The sequence below is a fragment of the Mandrillus leucophaeus genome, unplaced genomic scaffold, assembly GCF_000951045.1.
Source record: "Mandrillus leucophaeus isolate KB7577 unplaced genomic scaffold, Mleu.le_1.0 Scaffold878, whole genome shotgun sequence".
NCBI lineage: Eukaryota > Metazoa > Chordata > Mammalia > Primates > Cercopithecidae > Mandrillus > Mandrillus leucophaeus.
In genome coordinates this window covers 936997-960607 of record NW_012109563.1, presented here as the reverse complement: position 1 = coordinate 960607, position 23611 = coordinate 936997, and the positions used below count along the sequence as shown (strand labels likewise).

The window sequence follows — 23611 nt, the reverse complement described above, 5'->3', positions numbered from 1 at the left end:
TTACATGCAGTCCTCTAATACTTAAATCCTAAAGTATAATATTGTCTCTAATTAAATGGAGAAACAAACTGAGACGAAGGCGAGTACTTACAGGTCTTACTAAGTGGCAGAGGCAGAATGTGAGCCTAGGTGGGAGATGGAGAGCAGTAAGCTCCTTGTGAGGAGGAATTGTCTTACTTGTCTCTGTTTCTCAGCACCACTCAATCTCAGCACTTCTCAGTGCTTTTGGGGGAAGCTTAAAGGTTGTTCATTCCCACTTTAAAGATAGGCTTCTTTGAAGTCCTTGCTGTTTTTAGGTAGGCAAGAATGACTTCTGTTATACACAAGGGTGATTTCTATTTTGTTTTATCGTAGTGGTTTAATGTATACTGCCCCTTACCACACTTGGTTCTGGGACCTAGTCATTTCTTTCTTTATGTGGTGTGTGTAATTCAGAACTGTAGCTCCAGATGTCAGTTCTTGCTTGTAGTCTGCAGGTCTGGATGCCATTACTTGTTTCATGCAGGGTACTAATTTTGTAACATTTCAGTTTCTTTATTTGTAAAATAGGACTAACAGGCAGTGGTTTATATGACTCCTTGTCACATTTAAATTTTACAAAATGAGTAAAGTACCTTGCAAATTGTGTTTATTACTGTAATTTACCTCCAAGTTAATGATCTGAAGCCAAACCAAGCCTTTTTGGAGGACGAAATCTAAATAAGTGCATAAGAAATTAGGGGGTACATACTGGACAAATGAGATTTACTTCTAAAAGCTTACTGTGCAGACATTGCTTTGCTTAAAGATAGGGATACATTCTGAGAAATTTATTGTTAGGCAGTTTTGTCATTATGTGAAGATTGTAGAATGTACTTAGACAAACCTAGATAGTATAGCCAACTAAACACCTAGGCTGTATGGTATAGCCCGTTGCTCATACACTGCAAACCTGCTCTAGACATAGCAACGTGTTTGTTGCATACATGTTTGTAACGTACCTGTTCCTCTACCAAATACTGTAGGTAGTTGTAACAAAATGGTAAATATTTGTGTGTCTAAACATATCCAAACACAGAAAAATCACAGTAAAAATATGGTATTGTATAATCTTATGGCACCACCGTTATATATCTGGTCAGTTGTTGAACAGAATGTCAGTAGTGCAATGTGTGGCTGTTTTTTTTGTTTTTTTGTTTTTTGTTTTTTTGAGACGGGGTCTCCCTGTGTTACCCAGACTGGAGTGCAGTAGTGTAATCACGGCCTACCACAGCCTCATCCTCCCAGGCTTAAGTAATCTTCCACCTCAGCCTTCTGAGTTGCTGGGACCACAGGTGTGCACGGTCCTGCGTGGCTAATTTTTAAGCTTTTTATAGAGACAAGGTCTGTATACCTGTGTTGCCTGGGCTGGCCTCAAACTTCTGGGGTCAAGTGATTCTTCTGCCTTAGCCTCCCAGTAGTAGAGACTACAGGCATCCACAACTGTGCCTGGCTTTATTTTTTTGCAGTTGATTTCTTTTGGTGTTCTAAAAGTTCTGTACCAGAGGAAGGATTGGATTTTTAAAAAATGTTTTGGGTTTTTTTTTAAATCTTTATTTGTGTGTGTATGATATTAAGAATTTAGCAGAAAAATTAATTTCCAGCCAGGTGCAATGACCCACACCTGTAATCCCAGCACTTTGGGAGGCTGAGGTGGGCAGATCACTTGAGGTCATGAGTTCAAGACCAGCCTGGCCAATGTGGTGAAACCCCATCTCTACTAATAATACAAAAATTAGCCTGGTATAGTGGCAGGCGCCTGTAATCCCAGCTACTCTGGAGGCCAAGGCAGGAGAATCACTTGAGCCCAGGAGGCAGAGGTTGCAGTGAGCCAAGATCATGCCACTGCACTCCAGCCAGGGCAACAGAGTGAGACTCTGTCTCAAAAAAAAAAAAAAAAAGGAAAAATTCCAAAATGTTTTTAGTTTAAGTTTTCCTTGAAGGAATATTCTTGATATATATTTTAAGAATGAATTTTTAAATGTAAATATAAAACAACAACATACTTTTTTTTTTTTTTTGAAATGGACTCTCACTGTTAGCCAGGCTGGAGTGCAGGGGTGCAATCTTGGCTCACTGCAGCCTCTGCCTCCTGGGTTCAAGCAATTCTCCTGCCTCAACCTCCCAAGTAGCTGGGATTACAGGTACACACTACCATGCCTGGCTAATTTTTGTATTTTTAGTAGAGATGGGGTTTCACCATGTCGGCCAGGCTGGTCTCGAACTCATGACCTCATGTGAGCCACCGCACCCAGCCGGTTGTTTTTTGTTTTTTGGGTTTTTTTTTCTATGTGGTATTTGCATGTAGAGTTAAATACTTTTTCACATAAAATTCAAAAGTCATTTAACTTAAACAGTGAATAAGTTGGTTGTACACTCAGCTGTGATCAAAGTTGTCATGAATTTGTTTTCAACCTTGAAGACATCCATTAGCCTTTTTGTTTTTCCTGTTAAAGTCATACATGTTCTCTATTTTATTTCAGTGCCTTAGGACTGAATGTCAAAGGTTTTATGTGAAAAATCTTGATTAGTTTTACAGAAATAAAGGTATGGCCATGGTTAAAAAAGAGTAGTATATTTCAGGATTTGATAGGGATATTAAATTGGGTTTATAATTCCAGTTTCACACTAGGAGTTAACCTGTGAAGATGGAATCTTTGAGTTCATATTCACTACCGGCTATGAAAACATAACTTTTAGCAGTATAATAGTGTAATTCCCACTTGTGTTTTAAAAAGTAATAGCATATGGTAGGCATAAGTAATTGGTCAAGTCAGTACAGAATAATCTATAAGGAAAACATTCTGGAATTCATTGCATAGAGAAAACTTTTGGCCTCTGGGTTCTTAGCTGAAGCCAAAGAGGCTTTAAACTTTTTTTGAAGTTGAGGTGGTGATACCTCTGACGGATATAGAACTGCTCAGTACCAGGATTCAGAAGACTGGTTCTTCAACAGATTACTTGGAACTTTCTTCATTTGGATTTGTCTGTAAGGTGTAAGGGGTTGAACTTGATCATCTCTGAGGGTCCCTTTCAGCTCTCTGGTTTTATTGATACCTGGCAGAGGGAGAGATCCTGTATCCATCATATGTTAATCTTTTATTTACTTTCAGGAAATTAAAGTTCCAACATTTAACAGAGCCTGGCCTCTTTTTAAAAAGATGAATTTATGCTTTAACAGCAGGTAATAATTTGATAAACAGCTTTGTTCTTACTTGCTCTTCTTCCTCTTAAATCTCAAGAATTATCGGCAGATAGGCTGTTGGCTGATGATGGTGCTGGTTGACCAGCACTGAAGATGTTGGGGAGCATTGTTAAGGTTACCTAGGTGACTCTGGGGCAAAACAAATAGTGTGACTTAGTTTCATTTGAATGACTTAACACTCCATGACATACAGTAGGTGTTTAATAGCAGAAGGTGGGCAGGTGCCAACTACTAACCTTGTTTATAATACTATTGTTTGTTCTTTAAAGTGAGAGCAACAGTATCATCCTATTCTCTTGTATCTGTCCTTGCTATTTGGGTCCAGGTGAAATGGTATTGAGATGATTGAAGTAGAGAAATTTCTAAGATGAATTTTGAAAAAGACTGGCCTTTTATTCTTTAATGTGCTGAAATTCTCGGTGTGTTGCAGTGTACCCAAGAAAGCTCTTTTAAACTATGTCTCCAACTTTTGTGCCCAGTGAATGAGGATATCAGGTTGGGGGACAGGCATTCATATTTTGACAAAGCTTCCCAGGTGATTGAGATGTTTACCCTTAATTGAAAACATTTCACTTTTGAAAATATTGTGCCAAAAATTAAGACTCATATTGACAGTGATTTTTATGGTGAAGCCTCTCCCGATATATTAGATTTTACTACAGATATTTTTATTCTTTTGAGTAAATGTTTATAGTAATAATCATGCTTAACATGTACTGAGCACTTGCTATATGATTGGCACTGTATTGAGTAGTGTACATGGGTTTTTATTTGATCTTCACAACTATTGTGTGAGTTCTTTATCCTCATTTGATTGATTGAAGCACAGGGAAGTATGTATGCAGACACTCATATATGCAAGATTATATACAACTTGTTAGTGTTAGAGTCAAGACTTGAACTTGGGCAGAGACAGTGTGGCACAAGAGCTCTGTGCTTAAAGCTGTTAATGCTAGAGCAGCCTGCTATTTCCTTATAAATTTATAAACAGTCTCAATGACAACAAAAATGATTTCTTTCATTCTAAACTCCGGATCCCCCAGTCCTTTCTCAAAGGCAGTCATTATTAACAAAGTATGTTTCATGTATCTTTCCATGAATTTTTAACATGTGGTCAGTATACAGAAATTTATATACAAGTCTTTGTATACATACACACAAATGAGAGTTTCATATCTTTCCATATCAGTACGTGTAAGTTTAACCTTTTCTTCTCTCTCTGCCTGCCTCTCTTCTAATGTTTAATTGTATTTATTTTTTCTTTCTGAAACTGACTATCCTTAAATTAGTAATTTGAACTTTCTAATTAAAGTTTATTACATTAATTTGGACATATGTGATATGTCTTTTTCTACTGAATTGTATCAACAATGTAACCCAAAAGAAAACCTACTTTCTTACTACAGTACAAGGAATCTCTAAAACAAAATCCAGTACAGTAATAGATTTAATTATGATTAATTTGCATTCTCTTTGGCACCAGTTTCTATAATGTCATATGTTCATTCTCTTTCCCAGTAAATAGAAGTAACGAAAGAACTCCACTTCAAATTTGACTGCAGGCTTACAAAACATAGTGAGAGATTTTATTTGCACGTGTTGTAATTCTATCATTGTAATGTTGGCTTGTTTTATCAGTTAAACTAATTTTCTGAGTGTCGGTATTTTATCTGTACAATAATTTCTTATAGAAAGTTCAATTTGGTTAAGAACTGTTTTGAGTTAAATTGTTAAACTTATAAAAATACTTTCACAATTTCTTGTTGCTGACAGCTCTGTTGAGGTAGGTAACGTACTGGTTTTAAAGAAGAGTAAATTAAATGTAGAGATTATTTTATCCAAGGTCATGGCCAGCAGAGCTGCTGTTGAAAATCCAAAATATCTGGGACCATTGCTCAGTTTACTCTATTGAGCTCATTAAGATAGTACAGTTTTACAATTTTGTTTTGTTTTGTTTTGTTTTGAGATGAAGTCTCACTCTGTCACCCAGGCTGGAATCCAGTGGCATGATCTGGGCTCACTGCAACCCCTGCCTCCCAGGTTCAAGCGATTCTGCTGCCTCAGCCTCCCGAGTTGCTGGGTTTACAAGTGTGTGCCACCACACCTGGCTAATTTTTGTATTTTTAGTACAGACGGGGTTTTACCATATTGGCCAGGCTGGTATCGAACTACTGACCTCAGGTGATCCACCCACCTCAGCCTCCCAAAATGCTGGGATTACAGGTGTGAGCCCACTCCACCCGGCCACAGTTTTGTGTGTATTTATTTTTTCATTTGTTATTCACAACAATACTGTGAAGAAGACGTGACATGTTAATTCTGTGTCTGAGGAATCCTAGGCTTAGAGGCTGTGATTTGTACAAAGGCAAACTTCTTTAACACCTGTTCTGTCACAGGACTTGAGCCATCATCTTTTGACTTTAGGTGTAGTGCCTGTTTCTGCACAGTACTAGAATGTGGAAATGAAGACATTTCTACCTGTGCTGTGTTTTCTTTGAATTGAGAATTATCTGGCTATTCCGTGAAATCTAAGTTAATTTTATATGCTGAGTCCTGGACCACATGCCTTGAATATGTTATACCCTGACATTTTGTAACACATTCATCAGTCAGAGTTCACAGTTTGATGAGACATTGCAGCATGGGTGAAGGCTGTAAAATCAGATAGTTCGCAGAAAATTCCCACGTCACTGTAAGTTCCCCTCATTTCTTGCCCATACTGTATTTTGTACATCTGATAAATTTTGTTTATTTTTTCTTTTAGTGAATGGTAGTGTCTAGAAAGGGTATGTCCCTTCAAGAGAGAGGTGCCAATGTCCAACCGGCCTAATAACAATCCAGGGGGGTCACTGCGACGTTCACAGAGGAACACTGCCGGGGCCCAACCACAAGACGACTCAATAGGAGGAAGGTATGTATTTCATGGTAATTTGAAATGGAATTGGGAATACAAGAAAAAATATTTTTAAGCCTCGTTGTGAGGTCCAAAACTTGAATGGTTCATTGCATATGGGTAATTTTTCCTGATTTGTGAGTCGAGTACTTAAAAGCAAACTGGAATCCAAAGCAGTTCCTAAATTTTTCCCCAGATGTGCTAGACTCAAAGAAGTAGTTCATAGCCACTGACATGTTCAGACACCAAATTTAACATATGGTGTGTCATGTTTTGTTTGCCCTTTCTCTTCACTTCCTTAAACGTATATTACAACACATCTTTCACCATTCGTGGTCCTTTTCCTTATGTGTTGACTTAATGATACTTTATTGAAAAGAAGCCTCACTTGTTTTAAGAACTTGAGTTTTTGATACTCAGCTTTTGAGCTTTTGTCCTCATCATGCCTTTTGGCAACATAGATACTAACAGGGTAGTGAGGCACTCTGACTTTGTTAGTGAACAAGTTGTCATGTTTTTAGTGGTCTGGTGTTTCTTTTTAGTTGGAGTAGTTACGTAAGAAGTAGTGTAAAGAATCAGATCAGATGCATTTTCTTGAATGTAATACTCCGTCTGATTTAGCCAAGGTCTGTCAGTCCATGTAAAAAATACTCAGAACTCCTCTTGCAAGGCCTAGTTCTCTAATTTTGGGACTAACATTGATTATGTTTAGCTAAAAAAATTTAATGGTTAAATTTTTTTGTTTTGAGAGTCTCATCACTCTGTTACCCAGGCTGGAGTGCAGTGGCACTATTTCAGCTCACCGCGACCTCTGCTTCTGAGGCTTAAAAATCCTCCCACTTCAGCCTCCCAAGTAGCTGGGACTACAGGTGTGCACCACTGCACCTGGTTAATGTTTTTTGAGACATAGAGACGAGATTTCACCATGTTGGTCAGACTGGTCTCAAACTCCTGACCTCAAGTGATTCACCCGCCTCGGCCTCCCAAAGTGCTGGAATTATAGGCGTGAGTCACTGCGCTCAGCCTCTAAATTCTAATAGGATTATCTCCTACAGCCATTTGAGGCCATAGCCGTGAATACATATTATCTAGTAAATTATTTAAAAAATTTTTAATGTCAAGTGTAAAGAATAAATCAAAGCACATCATGCTGATGTCAGACTATTTAAGTGGATAAGCATAGGGACTTTGGACTAGGGCAGCTTTCTTCGTGTGTGATTTCGTTTTTTCTTTTCTTTTTATTTTTGAGACAGAGTTTCTGTAGCCCAGGCTGGAGTGCAGTGGCATGATCTTGGCTCACTGCAACTTCCGCCTCCCGGGTTCAAGCGAATTCTCCTGCCTCAGCCTCCCAAGTAGCTGGGATTTCAGGCACGCACCATCACACCCTGATAATTTCTGTATTTTTAGTAGAGATGGTGTTTCACCATGTTGGTCAGGCTGATCTCGAACTCCTGACCTCAAGTGATCCGCCAGCCTTGGCCTCTCAGAGTGCTGCGATTATAGGTATGAGCCACCACGCCCAGCCTTTGTGTGTGATTTCTGCCTCTGCCTTTAAATAGCTATGTGTCTTTTGTTAAGAGTTTCAGGAAACCTCAGTGTCTTAGTCCACAGAGTGGGGATAGCTGTTTGATAGGATTATTGGTAAACTTCAGTATTTTAGCATGTTAAGCTCTTACCACTTATACTTAGTATATAGAGCTCTGTTCTGAAAATTTTTGCTCTTTTACATTCAGGTTATTCTTTGGAGCAGCCACACTCAGCTTTATGTGGCTTATTTTATTTTATTTTATTTTATTTTTTTGAGATGGTGTTTCGCTCTTGTTGCCCAGGCTGGAGTGCAGTGACGCAATCTCAGCTCACCACAACCTCCGCCTCCCAGGTTCAAGCAATTCTCCTGCCTCAGCCTCCCGAGTAGCTGGTATTACAGGCATGCACCACCCACGCCTGGCTACTTTTGTATTTTTAGTAGAGACGGGGTTTCTCAGTGTTGAGGCTGGTCTCGAACTCCAGACCTCAGGTGATCTGCCTGCCTCGGCCTCCCAAAGTGCTGGGATTACAGGCGTGAGCCACTGCACCCGGCCTATGTGGCTGATTTAAAAATATTATTCCTCCTGTAATAAAGCGTTACATGTTCATTTTAGATTATTTTGAATATATAGAAAACTAAAAAGAAAACATAATTACACACTTATAAGGTGTGCTGTTGACATTGGATACTATTGACATTTCTTCTGTCTTTTAAAAACTGCATGTAGATGTACATATATGTATGTATGTGCATATAAGTAACTTGTACCTTTTGAACAACTGAGGTTTTATGCACGTTAATTCTCAGGTTGCATTGGGACTCTTGCATGTGAACTGACAATCATTTTGGGCTATCAACAGCGCATTGCTTCTAAAATCCACAGTGTTTCAGCATGGTCATTTTTTCTATATATCAGTGTTACAAATTTATTTTTTGAGACGGAGTTACTCAGGCTGGAGTGCAGTGCTGTGATCTCGGCTCACTACAACCTCTGCCCTCCGGGTTCAAGTGATTCTCCTGCCTCAGCCTCCCCATAGTAGCTGGGATTACAGGCGCCTGCCACTGCGACGGGCTAATTTTTGTAGTTTTAGTAGAGACACGGTTTCACCATCTTAGCCAGGCTAGTCTTGAACTCCTGATCCAATTGGCTTGGCCTCCCAAAGTGCAGGCGTGAGCCACCGCACCCGGCCTAAGAAATTTTAAAAATTGTATTATGTTTTTATTTTATTTTTAGGGACAGAGTCTCACTCCATTGTCCTGGCTCTAGTGCAGTGATGCAGACATAGCTCACTGCATCGCAAGTAGTTGAGACTACAGGCGCCTGCCAGTATGCCCAGCTGTGTATTTAGGTTGATGCAAAAGTAATTGCGGTTTTTGCAATTTTTTTTTTTTTAAATGGCAAAAATCACAATTACTTTTGCACCAACATAGTATATATTTTAAAAAATGAGTAAGACTGAGCATGGTGGCTCATGACTGTAATCTCAGTACTTGAGGAGGCTGAGGTGGGAAGATCACTTGTGGCCAGGAGTTCGAGACCAGCCTGGGCAACATAGCAATACACATCATGTGTCGTCAAAAGACACATGTAGAAATGTTCTGTTTCTACAAAAAAATAAATTAGCTGGACACACTGGAACACACTGATATTTCTACCTACATAGGAGGCTGATGTGGGAAGATTGCTTGAGCCTAGGAGTTCAGGGTTTCGGTGAACTATGACTGGGCAGGCCACTGCATTCCAGCCTGGGCGACAGAGCAATATCCTGTCTCAAAAAATAAATAATAAAGTAGTGGGACATAAATGGAAGTGGTTAATACTAGCGATTAAGATGTGTTGGTTTAAGTAGCTCAAAGTTGTAACAGAGATGGAACTCGATTAGATTTGTAGAATGACAAATCTTGTTGTAGTTCATGTAGTTTAAGCCAGTCAGTAATATGCTCAATTGTGAAGGGTGTGATCAGGACATAGAAATTTAGAGCTTTAGCCAAAACATCTGATTAGTTTTAAGAATGCAAATGAGATGAGAAGATGCTGGCTCTTTTAAATATCACTTTGCCTGCTTAGCTTGATTCTTTTGCTCATAACAAAATCTCAAGACTGGGAGGAACTTTGAAGGCCTTCTTTTCAACCCCCAGGTTGATATTTTTTGTTGTTGTTGAGATGGAGTTTTGCTCTTGTCACACAGGCTGGAGTGCAGTGGCGTGATCTCGGCGCACTGCAACCTCTGCCCCGCGGGTTCTAGCGTTTCTCCTGCCTCAGCCTCCTGAATGGCTGGGATTATAGGCATGGGCCACCACACCTGGCTAATTTTTGTATTTTTAGTAAAGATGAGGTTTCACCATGTTGGCCAGGCTGGTCTTGAACTCCTGACCAGGAGTTCAAGTCAGTGAATCTTTTCATTATGCCATACTGTTTCACTGCAGACCACTGGATCCCTATGATGAGGGACTTAGAAGAGGGTATAAATTTTAGTTTAGAATTTAAGTAGCAGTTTTCCCTCCTAGGATTTGTGCTAGGATTCATTTTTGACCCACTGTTTTCTTCTAAACCTCTGCATTAAGCTGTCTTCTTTGTGTAACCTCCTTCCAGTGACCTCTTGTGCCTTTCTTCCAAATCAGGATAGCTTCTTTTAAAAAATAGTTTAAATTCATTCTTAAATGAAAGTAGAGTCTGAGGATATATTTAATCTCTCCTAATTTTACCTCTGCTCTCCTTTTCACCCATCCTTCATCACTATCCACAGTCGAACTAGACATCTTATTCTTCTTCTATTGTTTTTCTTTCCCCTTTTCCTCTCTAATTTTTTTTTATTGTAGCTGACCTGTTCCTCTCTTTCCTGTTCTCTTTTTCTTCTATAGGAAATCACTGCCTTCCACTGCTTCTCTGTTGGGTTGCTCTCAGGGATACTACCTAGCCTTTTCCAGTTGTAGTACAGGTATTTGTAGGCTACCACCTCCCTCTTGGCAGTGCAGTAGCGTTTTTATTATACTATGTGCTTTTTCTTGTTTTTCTCAAGTGGCAGTGGTAGGATTGAATTTAATTTTATAGCAACTTTAAGATCGCTTTAGTGGTAGTTGTGTTCAATGTTGATTTTATTATATAAACAGTGCATATTGAGAATACAAATTGGGATGCTTCAGGAAAATTAAAGAAAATAATTTTAATCCTACCACTCAGAGATAACCATGGTTAATATTTCTGTTCTATGTTCTTAGAGTCTTTTCTATATGTGTAGCTTCTTTTTGTTTTTTCAAAATTCCACATTCAGAGATCAATATATGTATACTTGCAACATACAAATAATAGGGATGATGTTATCACTAGATGTATTTTCTGGAATTCTGTAACATTCTTCCATGAGGTAATTTAAAGTGGCTTCATGATTTTCTTTAATATAAAAGCCCATGATTTAAATTTGGGCCTCTAGGTTTTTTCCTCAGATTTTTGCTGTAAAAAATATTGCTTATGCCTATCATATTTGAATGTGAGCTGGTTTTATCAAGTCAAATTCATGAAACCGGTTTACAGAATCTAAGGGTATGAATATTTTGAAGACTCTTAACAGATTGCTAAATCTGTTAAATCTTTCAGAAATCTTGGGCCAATTTAATACTTCTACTAATACTTCTTGAGAGTGCTCATTTTGCCAAATCCTAGTCAATAGAGCATACCCTTTTTAAAAAGAAAAGTTTGTGGGGAAAAAGAATTCCTTGGTTTAAAGTTAGCATTTCTTTGTTTACTATAGAGTGGAAAAATTTGCTCCGTGGCCATTTGCATTTATTTTCTGAGCTGTTTGTTAGTGCCTTTTGTATAATTTTGGAGATGCTTACTGTTTTGTCAGGGCCCTTTATGTGGAAGGTATTGATTAACTAACATGGACAAATTTTTTTTCTGTTTTTTTTTTATGGTTTATTTTAATTTCTACAACATTTTAAAATTTAATAATTAAGTCTACCAATTTGGGTTTTCTTCCTTTGCCTTCTCCATGCTAAGAATAAATTTTTCCTCTGTTATGGGTCCATCTTTACATTTGACTAGAATCTGTCTGAAATTTTTGAATGATGAAGGGAAATGCTTGCATACAGTTGTCTACTTCTCACCCCATCAAAAAATTTGCCGACAGAGTTTTAATAATTATGTATTACTCAGCAAAAACTCAGTTGTGAGACATACAGGATATAGCCTTCTATTTATTATTTTTCTTTACATTTTTAGAGCAGAGATTTTTTTAACCCCCCACTGATTATATAGAAAGAAAGAGAGTTGTGTTTTCACTTAAACTATTTCAAAGGTTTGGGATACGGAAAAGTACAAAAAGAAAATAAGAACCATTCAGAGAAAAGTCTGTGTTAACGTTTTATTTTTTATCTGTACACTCTGGCATGTAGCTGATCATACTGTGTGTCCAGTTTGGTATCCTGCTCTTTTCTCTCAATACCCTAACATTAACATTGCCCATGTCATTATGATCTTTTGGTAATCATTTACAGATGGTGGCCAGATAATCCACAGAATGAACATATAGTATTTTCCATGGCTACTTTTTTCAGTTTTTGGATAGTTAGGTAGGTGTAGGGGAAATTTTTTTTGCTTATGCTCCAAATGTTCACATTTCAGATACCTCTTCAGGAAAGGGTCCCTGAAGTGAAGTTACTTGGTGCACGGGAGTTTTTTGTGAATAACTTTGTTGTGCATTAATTTTTTACTTCCTGTTTACATTATCACCATCAGGGGAAAGAATGCTTTTTCTCGTTCTAGTCACATTATCTGCATTTTGTATTTTTCTGCTAATTTGATAAAGAAGAAAACCCTTATTCTTGTTTTATTGCTGTTTCTCTAGTAATGAGGTCACATTGAAAAAGTAGGTTTAAAGAATGAGTCTGGCTGAGAATAATTTTTGATGTAGTCTCCTGTTCTATTTTTTTTTCTTTGTTTTTGTTATTAATCTCCCTTTGTACCACTGTACAGGAGAACTGACTTTTTAATTGGTTTAGCTAATCCTTACCAGTTTATTATGTAAAAACTACAGTCCTAGTCCTTAAAGGTTGACTTGGAGAAGTATAAGGCAGTCTCAAAGAAGCTTTAAAACAGTTGGCAAGACAGGAATTACCCATTAGAAGATAAATGACATGTACTGGTAAGAAAAGAAGACTTGAGTCTTGTAAGTCCTGTAAGTTTATAGGAATACTTAAAGAGTTTGTAGAAGGTGCAGAGTTTAACAGACTCTTAAAAGATAGGAAGATTTTTGAGTAAGAGGACATTTTTGACAGCTTTGTATTTGTATTTTGGTTCGTTTCTTTCTTTTTAAGGATAGAATCATTTTATATACTGTAGTGTGACTTGCTATCTTCATTAACTGTATCATATGCATTTTTTTCTTTATTTTTTTTTGGAGACAGAGTCTTGCTCTGTCGCCCAGGCTGGAGTGCAGTGGTGGGATCTCAGCTCACTGCAACCTCTGCCTCCCGAGTTTAAGCAGTTCTCCTGCTTCAGCCTTCTGAGCAGCTGGGACTATAGGTGTCCGCCACCACACCTGGCTAATTTTTGTATTTTTAGTAGAGACAGGGTTTCACTGTGTTGGCCAGGCTGGTCTCTCATTCCTGGGCTCAAGTGATCTGCCCCTCTCAGCCTCCCAAAGTGCTGGGATTACAGGCATGAGCCCCCACACCCAGACTCTTCTTTTTTTAAAATAGAGATAGGGGTCTCGCTGTGTTGCCCAGACTGGTCTTAAGCTCCTGGCCTGAAACAGTCCTCCCGCCTTAGCCTGCCAAAGTGCTGGGATTACAGGCATGAGCTACTGCACCTGGCCTTAATGTAGGCTTTTTTTTTTTTTTTTTAAAACACTATCTGTCATTAATACTATATTATCAGTTTTAATGTCTGCATAATTTTCTGTTATGTGGATATATCAATTGTGTGTATATATAATCACTTCTCTGTCATCATTTGGTTTAAGGTTTTTGCCATAGCAAATGATGCCACACCTGAACATTCTCATTATCACTGTGAACTTGTACTGGTACTTCTCTAAGCTAGGTTATTGCAAGTGGAATTGCTGGGTTGAGTATGTTTTCAAATATTTACTCTTGTAGAAAATTGTCTTCTATAAGACTGCTTTCATTTGCATATAATTATAAGTTGATTGTACTAGGATTGTTGATTTTCCTTACTAATATTTAGTTTTTATATTTTCTAATTTCAAATTGTATTAGGCTTCAGCATTGCTGTAAAGGAATACCTGAGACTGGGTAATTTATAAAGAAAAGAGGTTTAATTGGCTTATGGTTCTGCAGGCTGTACAGAAAGTGTGGTGCTGGCATCTGCTTCTGGTGAGGGCCTCAGGGAGCTTAAAATCATGGCAGAAAGCAAAGCCAGCATATCACATGGCAAGAGTGGGAGCAAGGGCTGGGGAGGGGGGCAGGCGCACACTTTTAAACAACCAGATCTCAAGTGAACTCAGAGCAAGAATTCGTTCACCACCAAGGGGACTGGCATTAAGCCATTCATAAGGGATGCATCCACCCCAGTGATTCAAACACCTCCCACCAGGCTCTATCTCCAGCGTTTCAACATGAGATTTGGATGGGACAAACATCTAAACCATATTACTAATGTCTTTTGGGAAGAAGCCATACTTATGTTTGGATTAGGATCTCTTTTTTCTTTTTTCTTTTCTTTGACAGTGTCTTGCTCTGTTGCCCAGGCTGAAGTGCAGTGGTGTGACTTGACTCACTGCAACCTCCATCTCTTGGGCTTAGGTGATCCTCCTGCCTCATCCTCCTCTTGCCTCAGCCTCCCAAGTAGCTGTCTACAGGTGTGCACCACCATGCCTGCCTAATTTTGTATTTTTAGTAGAGACAGGGTTCCACCACATTGGCCAGGCTGAGCTCAAGTGATCCTCCCCGTCAGCCTCCCGTAGTGCTGGGATTACAGGTGTGAACCACCGTGCCTAGCTGGATTGGGATATTTTCTAGGGAAATAATGAAGCCACACTCAAGAATGACTCAGGACAAGCTGTCAGTGTACCAATCAACTTAACTTTCCTTTTTCTGATTTTTGAAAGAAGTATACGGCAAAAAAAAAAAACAAAAAGATACAATGCCAAACTTAATTCATATCTACTGGTTTCAGAGACTAAAACTTGATAGTTTCTCTATTCTTAACTACTTAAAATACCTTGCAGTTTCTTTCTTTAGTAATTTTGATCATGCCATTTTCCTTTTAAAACGCCTGCCTTCTGCATTTTAGACCTTATCTTACTGAAATTCTGCCAGTCTTTCAAGATCCATTCAAAAGTTTCCCCATTGATGTAGTTTATACTCTTTTCCAGTCTTAGAAAGCCTATACAGATCCCAAAGCATTGTAACACTTTGGGGATCCCCAGGAACTACAGACTCAGTATCTGTCTGGCTGCTTCCTCTCTGTTCATCTGTCCTTATTATGTCACTGCTTCTTCCTACCATGTCATGTCCATCCAGGCAGATCTCACCATCTCTTTGTACACCATGTTTATTTCTTTCCCTGTGCCTTAAAGCTTAACTTTTAGGCCTCTCATCTTCTTAAGCTAGATCAAGCCCTCTTTCATTTTGAATTATTAAAAAGATTATACCATTTTCATGGAGGTGGCAATAAATAATGTTCTTCATGGTTTTTGTTCTGCACGGCACCTCTCCTTAAAACAGTAGTCTTGTGGAATGGCTTCCCATGCATTTATGGGTAGTTACTCTGTTCTAATATAGTTTTACTCTGATCCTGTTAGCTATTCCTTAACCTTTGGTGAAAGCTAGGGGAATCGACAGTACTCCCTCTTTTTGAGCACAGTGATAAACCTGGTGTGGTCACATGATCAAGATGAGAAAAGTTGGAAGATTTAGCTTTTTTTCTTTCTGGTGACAAAGATGAGAAGATATGCATCTGAAGTTGCCAACTGCTGTGTACATGCCTTATGGAGGAAGATGGACAGGCGGAAAAGCGCAAAGAGTATGTGTGTACTAACGTTTTGGCAAGTTTAAATTCCTTAGTAGTTCTTTAAAGTTGTGTTGACTCTTAGCCTTTTCTAGGATTGCTTATTCCACTGTTGTTCTGATTCTGGAGATAATGCATGTGTTATTTTAATAATGCCTCTTTTGGCATTTTAGAGTTCTGCCTTAACACAACATCAGTGTCAGATGGTATTCATTCATTTGTAGAACACCACGTTAGTAAGCACCATGCTCTATAGTAGTTATAGAAATGAGGGTAGCGTAGGGTTTTTCTTTTCCTCTCAGGGAAAGAACCCAGAAAGCAACCCAGCTCGGTAGAGGAAATGGGGATGCAGGTTGTTATTAGAGTCAGATGAGAAACATTTCTAGAGATGACCTCATTGATCTGGGCTCTGAGGCTGAAGCAACAGTTGCAAAGCAGGTGTGGTATATGTCAACTATATTTGTCTTTGACATGTGGACTTATTAACTCCTTTCACAGTCTGGGTTTTATTTTGAATTTTTGTGTGTCATGTTAATTTGCTGGTAAGTGGTAGGTGTTCAACAATTACTAGTATGGGTTAGAAAAGGATATTTGTTTCCTTGGAATTTCTGGGCATAGAAATGTGACTTTCTCTTTTCCTGAAATGATGAAAACATGATTGGAGTAAGGAAGGGTTGAAACAGAGCATAGTTAAAATGGGCTATGTAGCAAGGTGGGCTAGATGATACTACAGGAAAAAAACATCTCCTACATATTAGTAGTTATAATCTAGCCACTAAAAAAGTTGTCTGTCCGGGTCAGCAGTCAGCTCTGCTCCCATGTCTGCACATTCAGATACTCAGATACCTTGATGTGTCGTCAAGTAGGAGAATATGGTGAACTGTACTCTTGACTCTCCAGAACTTCCCCTAGCAGTGATTCACTTCTATTCACATTCCCTTGGCTGAAGTAAGTCACATGACTGTACGTGCTTCCAAGTGGTTGGACAAGTACCATCCTACCTTGGCATCTGAAAAAAGGAAAAATAGAATATTCTTGAGATGTGGCTATCATAGGATGTTTATACATTATTTTGCATTCTTATTTGCATCTCTATGATAGTTTGTTTCCCTAAAGCCTACTTAGTGAACCTTGGCCACTGGTCCCGTGTGTTTTCTTCATTCTTCTATTTAACCAGTGTGAGTGCCTTCCTTTTACATTCTTTAATTCTTTTTTCTTTCCTGTCTCTTTTTTATCCTCTCATTTGTTCAGTCAGAAGCAAGTTCAAACTGATGCTTGTTTGGGAAGAGGAGAGTGTTATGGGGAGGCATAATGTGATGCAGAAATAATTTAATGCCTCTTATGACTGAATTTGAGCCCCTTGTTAAAAGTATTTATACTAGAATTGGTTGGGCGTGGTGTCTCACGCCAGTAATCTCAGTACTTTGGGAGGCTGAAGCAGGCAGATCGTTTGAGCCCAGGAGTTCAAGACCAGCCTGGGCAAAATGGCAAAACCCTGTCTCTACTAAAAATAGGCCGGGCGCGGTGGCTCAAGCCTGTAATCCTAGCACTTTGGGAGGCCGAGACGGGCGGATCACGAGGTCAGAAGATCAAGACCATCCTGGCTAACACGGTGAAACCCCATCTCTACTAAAAAATACAGAAAACTAGCTGGGCGAGCTGGCGGGCGCCTGTAGTCCCAGCTACTCTGGAGGCTGAGGCAGGAGAATGGCGTAAACCCGGGAGGCGGAGCTTGCAGTGAGCTGAGATCCAGCCACTGCACTCCAGTCTGGGCGGCAGAGCGAGACTCCCTCTCAAAAAAAAAAAAAAAAAAGAAAGAAAGAAATAAAAATACAATAAATTAGCCGGGTGTGGTAGTAAGTGTCTGTAGTCCCAGCTACTTGGGAGGGTGAGGTGCGAGGATCACCTGAGCTCAGGAAGTCGAGGCTGCTGTGAGCCAAGATTACACCACTGCAGTCCAGCCTCGACTAGAGACCCTGTCTCAATAAATAAGTGAATGAGTGAATGAATGAATGAAAGAAAATATTTATGGTAGAATTGGCTGGGTAATTTGTAACTTGCTCTTTTCAGTGATAGTAAATCTTACTGCTCTAATTAGGCAGCCTGGAGTTTTAGCTGTGGAGACATGTGTGCCTGCTGCATTGGTAATGCTGAAACTAGCCTGTCCCATCAGGCCTTGGGGTCAGGAGACAAGATAATACGGTGCTGTGTTCAACATTGGCATGGTTGCCTTGTTCTAAGGAGAAGCAGAGGCTACTTTTGTGTAGTTGGAAGTTAGAAACATTTGATTCTTAATTGTACCCGTGTTAAATTTTTTGGGGGGGCCGGGTGCAGTGGCTCAAGCCTGTAATCCCAGCACTTTGGGAGGCCGAGACGGGCGTATCACGAGGTCAGGAGATCGAGACCATCCTGGCTAACCCGGTGAAACCCCATCTCTACTAAAAAATACAAAAAAACTAGCCAGGCGAGGTGGCGGGCGCCTGTAGTCCCAGCTACTCGGGAGGCTGAGGCCGGAGAATGGCGTGAACCCAGGAGGCGGAGCTTGCAGTGAGCTGAGATCCGGCCACTGCACTCCAGCCTGGGCGACAGAGCGAGACTCCGTCTCAAAAAAAAAAAAAAATTTTTGGGGGGGGGCCTACAAAGTAATAGTTTATATGTTTTCTATTAGTAATTTCCTTTGCACTGTGCCCTATTTTAATCAAGTTTGGGATTGAGTCAAAGTCACATCATAAGCATACTGGAAACCTATAAGAAATTGTCAGCTGCTATAAATTGTCTCATATCCTTCAATGCGGATTTGCTTTCATTCTTCTGATACTCCAAACCACTTTTAAAAAGCTTTCCCAGTCTTGGAATGCCTCCTTAAAAGGGTTCACTGTCACTTAAAAATACACATACAAGTGATTCTTATACTAACTGCAAGCTTTTCTATCACATTTGGAAGGCTGTTTTCTTGTAATACAGAGAGCAAAAGAAAGCAGAGGCTCCTTTTTAGAAGATTAATAGTGGTGCTTTCCTCCATTTTTCTCATACTATCTCTAAAGTCTTCAGACATTTATTTTGGCTGGGCACAGTGGCTCATACCTGTAATCCCAGCACTTTGGGAAGCTGAGGCAGGAGGATCACTTGAGGTCAGGAGTTCGAGACCAGCCTGGCCAACATGGTGAAATCCCATCTTTACTAAAAATATAAAAATTAGCCGGGCATGGTGGCAGGCACCTGTAGTCTTAGCTGCTCAGGTGGCTGAGACAGGAGAATCTCTTGAACTCAAGAGGCAGAGGTTGCAGTGAGCTGAGATCACACGACTGTACTTCAGCGTGGGTGACCGAGTGAGACTGTCTCAAAAAAAAAAATAAAATAAAATAAACTTTCCCTGTCTGACCATAGCTTATCCTTAAAAAAAAACAAAAAAACAAAAAAACAAAAAAAACCCTATATATATATATACTTTTTAAAATTTCAGTAGCTTTCGGGGTGCAAGTAGTTTTTGGTTACATGAATGGATTGCATAGGGGTGAATATCATTTCATCCATATTTTCTGATGTATCTCCATGTTCAGGGCAATATATATCATTTGTCAGTTACTGTATGGGTTTTATAATTGCTTGCCTCTACCTTTGCCTATATTTTGCTTTTGACTGGAAAGCTTTTTTTCCTCAGCTTTTCATTCTTCAGTGCCGGATTTAAATGGTGTGGCCTATAAAGCTTATATTCTCCTGCTAAAAGTATTTGTTGGAAACGTCTATGGAGAGTACCTGGTAGATTACTTTGTTTTATGAGACTGACCTCTTGAGGACAGGGACTAGACTATTTGTTACCTATATTTATATGCCCCATTGTGACTTGCGTATATTTGTTGGTGGCAAACCTAATATCTTTTGAAGGGAGTAGGTTAGTACAGTGGTTCTCAAGTCTATCAGAGGCAATGCTCCCTGTCTATAGTGTATATCATATAAATATCTTTATGTTATGCTCTTTTAATATTTTCAAATAAATGAAGAAATAAAATACCTGTCTACCCACAGTTTAGAAATACTGATATAATGTTTCAGCATTTTACAAAGATAAACAAAAGGAAAATAGTTGATAACAAAAATAACATCTCAATAGGTAAGTGCTTGGACACAGTGACACAAAATTATAGTGCATCTGTATTTGGAGTCACTGAGTGTGACAGCTACAACAATAAACTTAAATGCCATAAGCAGCATTTTCATCATAAGACATTAAAAATGGTGCCTGACTCTTGGTAAAACTGCCAAAAGAAAAAAATAGTATAATCGTTTGTTGTTGCATTCCTGGAAAATTTAATATGTAAGAACTGTGCAAAACAAATCTGAGAAATTGGAAGCATGTTTTTCACCTATGTCACTGCCACATTGTCAGGGTTTTTCATAAGGTTTTCATATATTACCAAGATTGTTTGAAATATATTGGGCATGGGACAGTTCTTCGTTGGGTCTTTTTGTTCCGTATGTTTCCCATCTTTACCTCTAATCCACACCTGCTAAATGGGAATAGCACCCCTGCTTCCTAGTGTATGTTTCCAGAATGCTTCCTAGGGGCAGTACTTCTGCTGTTTAGAAATATTGCTTTACTCTGAATTATAGAATCATTTGGGCTAGTGTTTCACTATAACTAAAGATAGGAACATTAATCAGATGACTCAAGTTTCTTTTTGTAATAGAAATAGAAAAACAGTACATTTTACAGGGAACATTAGTGAGTTATTTATTTAAAGTGGTTTAAAGTTAACTTTCCACCATTAATTATTGAAAATCAATAGCTCTTTTAAAACATGCATTTTCCAGCATTTGAAAGAAAATATCTAATTTTTAGAAGACAAAACGATAATGTTATAATTGTGTGTTTAGAGCAGAAAAGCATAAAAATGTGTCTGTATACACATACACAAATTTAGAGTTGTAATTAAACCCACGATCCATTTATATTTGGTAATATATGCATGTATATTGTGTAATATTACGTGCATATATTACCAAATAGAAGTGGTAATATGTGCATGTATATTACATATATACATATCATATAAGCTGTGAATGTGTCAGATACCATAAGCTGTGAATATGTCTAGCATAAAAATTCAGGCAATTTAACACCTGTAATAGGAATTAACTAGCTACTTGTAACTAGCCAGTTTCCTCATCTTTCCTAACATTAAGACAGCATTGTGCTCTTTTTCTTTTTCTTTTTCTTTTTTTTAAATTGAGAGAGGATCTCACTCTATTGCCCAGGCTGGAGTGCAGTGGCACAACCATGGCTCACTGCAGCTTTGACCTGCCAGGTTCAAGTGTTCTTCCACCCAGTCTCCCGAGTAGCTAGGAATACAGGTGTGTACCTCTACACCCAGCTTATTTTTGTGTTTTTTGTAGAGACAGGGTTTCGCCATGTTGCCCAGGCTGGTCTTGAACTCCTGAGCTCAAGCAGTCCACCTGCTTTCAACCTCCCAAAGTGCTGGGATTACAGGCATGTGCCACCACACCTGGCCCAATATTGTGCTCTTGATACAATGTTTAGGTCTCTTTTAGATCTCCTTTGGACTAGAGATGGTTTTTAATTCTGCGGACTACTGTAAAGGATTTGACTAAATAGCAGTACAAATGTAGGTGGAAGGGTACAGTCAATACTATGTGCCTAAAAGTTAACACTCAGAGGCATTTGAGACTTCAAGATGATCTTGAAAGCACATAACCTGGAGTTGAGTATAGTCTGTTCTGTTGCAATGTTGGTTTCTTTAATGTGAATTGGCCCATACACACTTGATAAATAGGGAAATGATGTCAATATAACGTGGAAGTAGTGTTGGTTCATAAGCAGTTTTTCCCACAGTGCTACTGTATAAACTGAAAATGGGGAAAGACCTTTCAATTAAAGAGGAAGATTTGGTAATATATGAAGACGTCACACACACACACAACCTTGCAAATCTGGCAGAAATAATTTAGTGAAAGAAATAGCTATTCCGGTGGTTTCTAAAACCACCATACTTTGTACTGTCAAAAACAGTCTCAGGAAGTTCAAAACCATTTACTCCTGTGTTTATAAAGAAAGAAGATAACAAACAGGAAAGTCTGCCTGAGAAAAATTGTATTTTTAATTATTTTGAAGCTTTTTAAAAAATGCCTTTAAAAAGTTACACTTTAAAGGAGAAAATACAAAAATAAGTCTCAAGTGGATTTATTGGTGCAAATTTTGTTGGAGATTTAATTTTTTATTAAAATTGGTGATGTTTTTGTTGGGACGCTCGTTACAAAATAACATAGGTTTGTGTGCTCTGGGCTCAATCTTATTTTTAACATAACAGCCCTGTTATTTTTAGTGCGTAATTTTGCAGAGACATGAGGTTTTTTTCAGGAATACCCATATGTTGTTATAGAAGCTCCTGAACACATGCGTGCGCGTGCGTACGCGTGCACAAACACACACACACACACTCTGACTCACCCAAATCTTTGGGCTATAATTTACTAAATGGCTTCATTCTAGTGTTATTTAAAAGAGTTTGTCATGAATTTTACTATACTGTTCTACAAATTTTATTTATAGTGGATATAAATTTTACTAGGTTTTAAAAAGATTATGCTTTTTAATAAAAACTAAAGTTGAGCATTAAGGCTTGCTAAATTAGAGAGGTGGTAAAATGAGCTCAAAGGAGGCATCCAAGGCTCTTTTGCCTCTGAATACTGTGATGTTCTAATTGGCTATTCCAGATTGGACATCATTATTTTATGCAGATTTACTTTGCAGCATTTTTGAGCATTAATAATTTATAAGTGGACATAATAAAATAGAGCTTCATTTTGGGAGGCCCCATATTGTCACTTCGTGGTACCATCTGGTTGTCTATTCCTTGTTAGCCAGGGTTGGAAACTATAGCGCATGGGCCGAATCTGGCTCACTGCCTGTTTCTGTAAATAAAATTTTGATTGAAGTATAGCCACCATGCTTGTTTGTTTGAGAATTTTCTGTACCTGTTTTTTTGACATACAGTATTGCCCAGGAAGCTGAAAATATTTACCCTTCTTTATGGAAAATGTATTAAGTCCCATAGGCTAAACAGATAGGCAGAAGGGACAGTTAAAGATCAATATTTTATATGTTTAAAATATACTTTTTAAACAGTCCTCAGTGAGAATATCACACTTTAAAATAATTTTAGGTAAGATCAGTGTGGGCATGGTTGATTTTATTTTATTTTATTTTATTTTTTGAGACGAGTCTCGCCCTGTCGCCCAGGCTGCAGTGCAGTGACACAATCGCTTCTCACTGCAACCTCTGCCTCCCGGGTTCAAGCGATTCTTCTGCCTCAGCCTCCCAGGTAGCTGAGACTACAGGCACATGCCACCATGCCCAGCTAATTTTTGTTGTTTTTATTAGAGACCGAGTTTCACTGTCTTGGCCAGGCTGGTCTTGAACTCCTGACCTCATGATCCACCCGCCTCTTCCTCCCAAAGTACTGGGATTACAGGCGTAAGCCACCGTGCCCGGCTGGGCATTGTTGAATTTAAACCAGTTTTGTGAGCCTTGGTTTTCTAAATGATTTGGATACTGTTTACTCTTTTGTGGTATAATATAGAGAGTTTACCTGCTAAGTTCTTAAGTTCGTTGAAGGTATTAGTAAGGGCATGAGAAATAACACAGGAGTATCATTAGGTGGATCTGACGTAAGCTGTATACAAGTCAACAGGGCAATTTATTTGAGTTAGAGGAGGGCTGCTGCCCCAGCCCTCACCTTTAGTTTCATATGGGCCAGTTTCTGATGACAAATGGAATGAATCTGAATTTTTAATTGTTTTGCGCATTTATTTTTCACAAAGTTGTCTAGCTTTGAATGTATGTAGTTTTCTTTTAAAATGAGTTGTTTAATTATCAAGGAATGCAACAAGGTATATTTTAAATTATAAAATGAAATAAAGTAGAAAACGTGTTTTAATTAAAACAGCAGTCTGCAACAATCTTTAAGAAAATAAGAATGT

General features: G+C 38.7%; 1 protein-coding gene across 2 annotated transcripts in view; it reads left to right on the top strand.

Moving 5' to 3' along the window:
* The window catches only part of TRIP12 (thyroid hormone receptor interactor 12), a 153236-nt gene that overhangs the window by 34958 nt on the left and 94667 nt on the right, over positions 1-23611 (top strand). Inside the window, exon 2 of one of the 2 annotated variants that reach the window (XM_011969149.1) lies at positions 5988-6134. In XM_011969149.1, coding sequence (XP_011824539.1) covers positions 6037-6134 — 98 coding nt within the window. In that variant the 5' untranslated portion in view covers positions 5988-6036. Of the gene's footprint in view, positions 1-5984; positions 6135-23611 lie in introns of those variants that run through there. The other variant, XM_011969150.1, reaches the window with a different exon arrangement.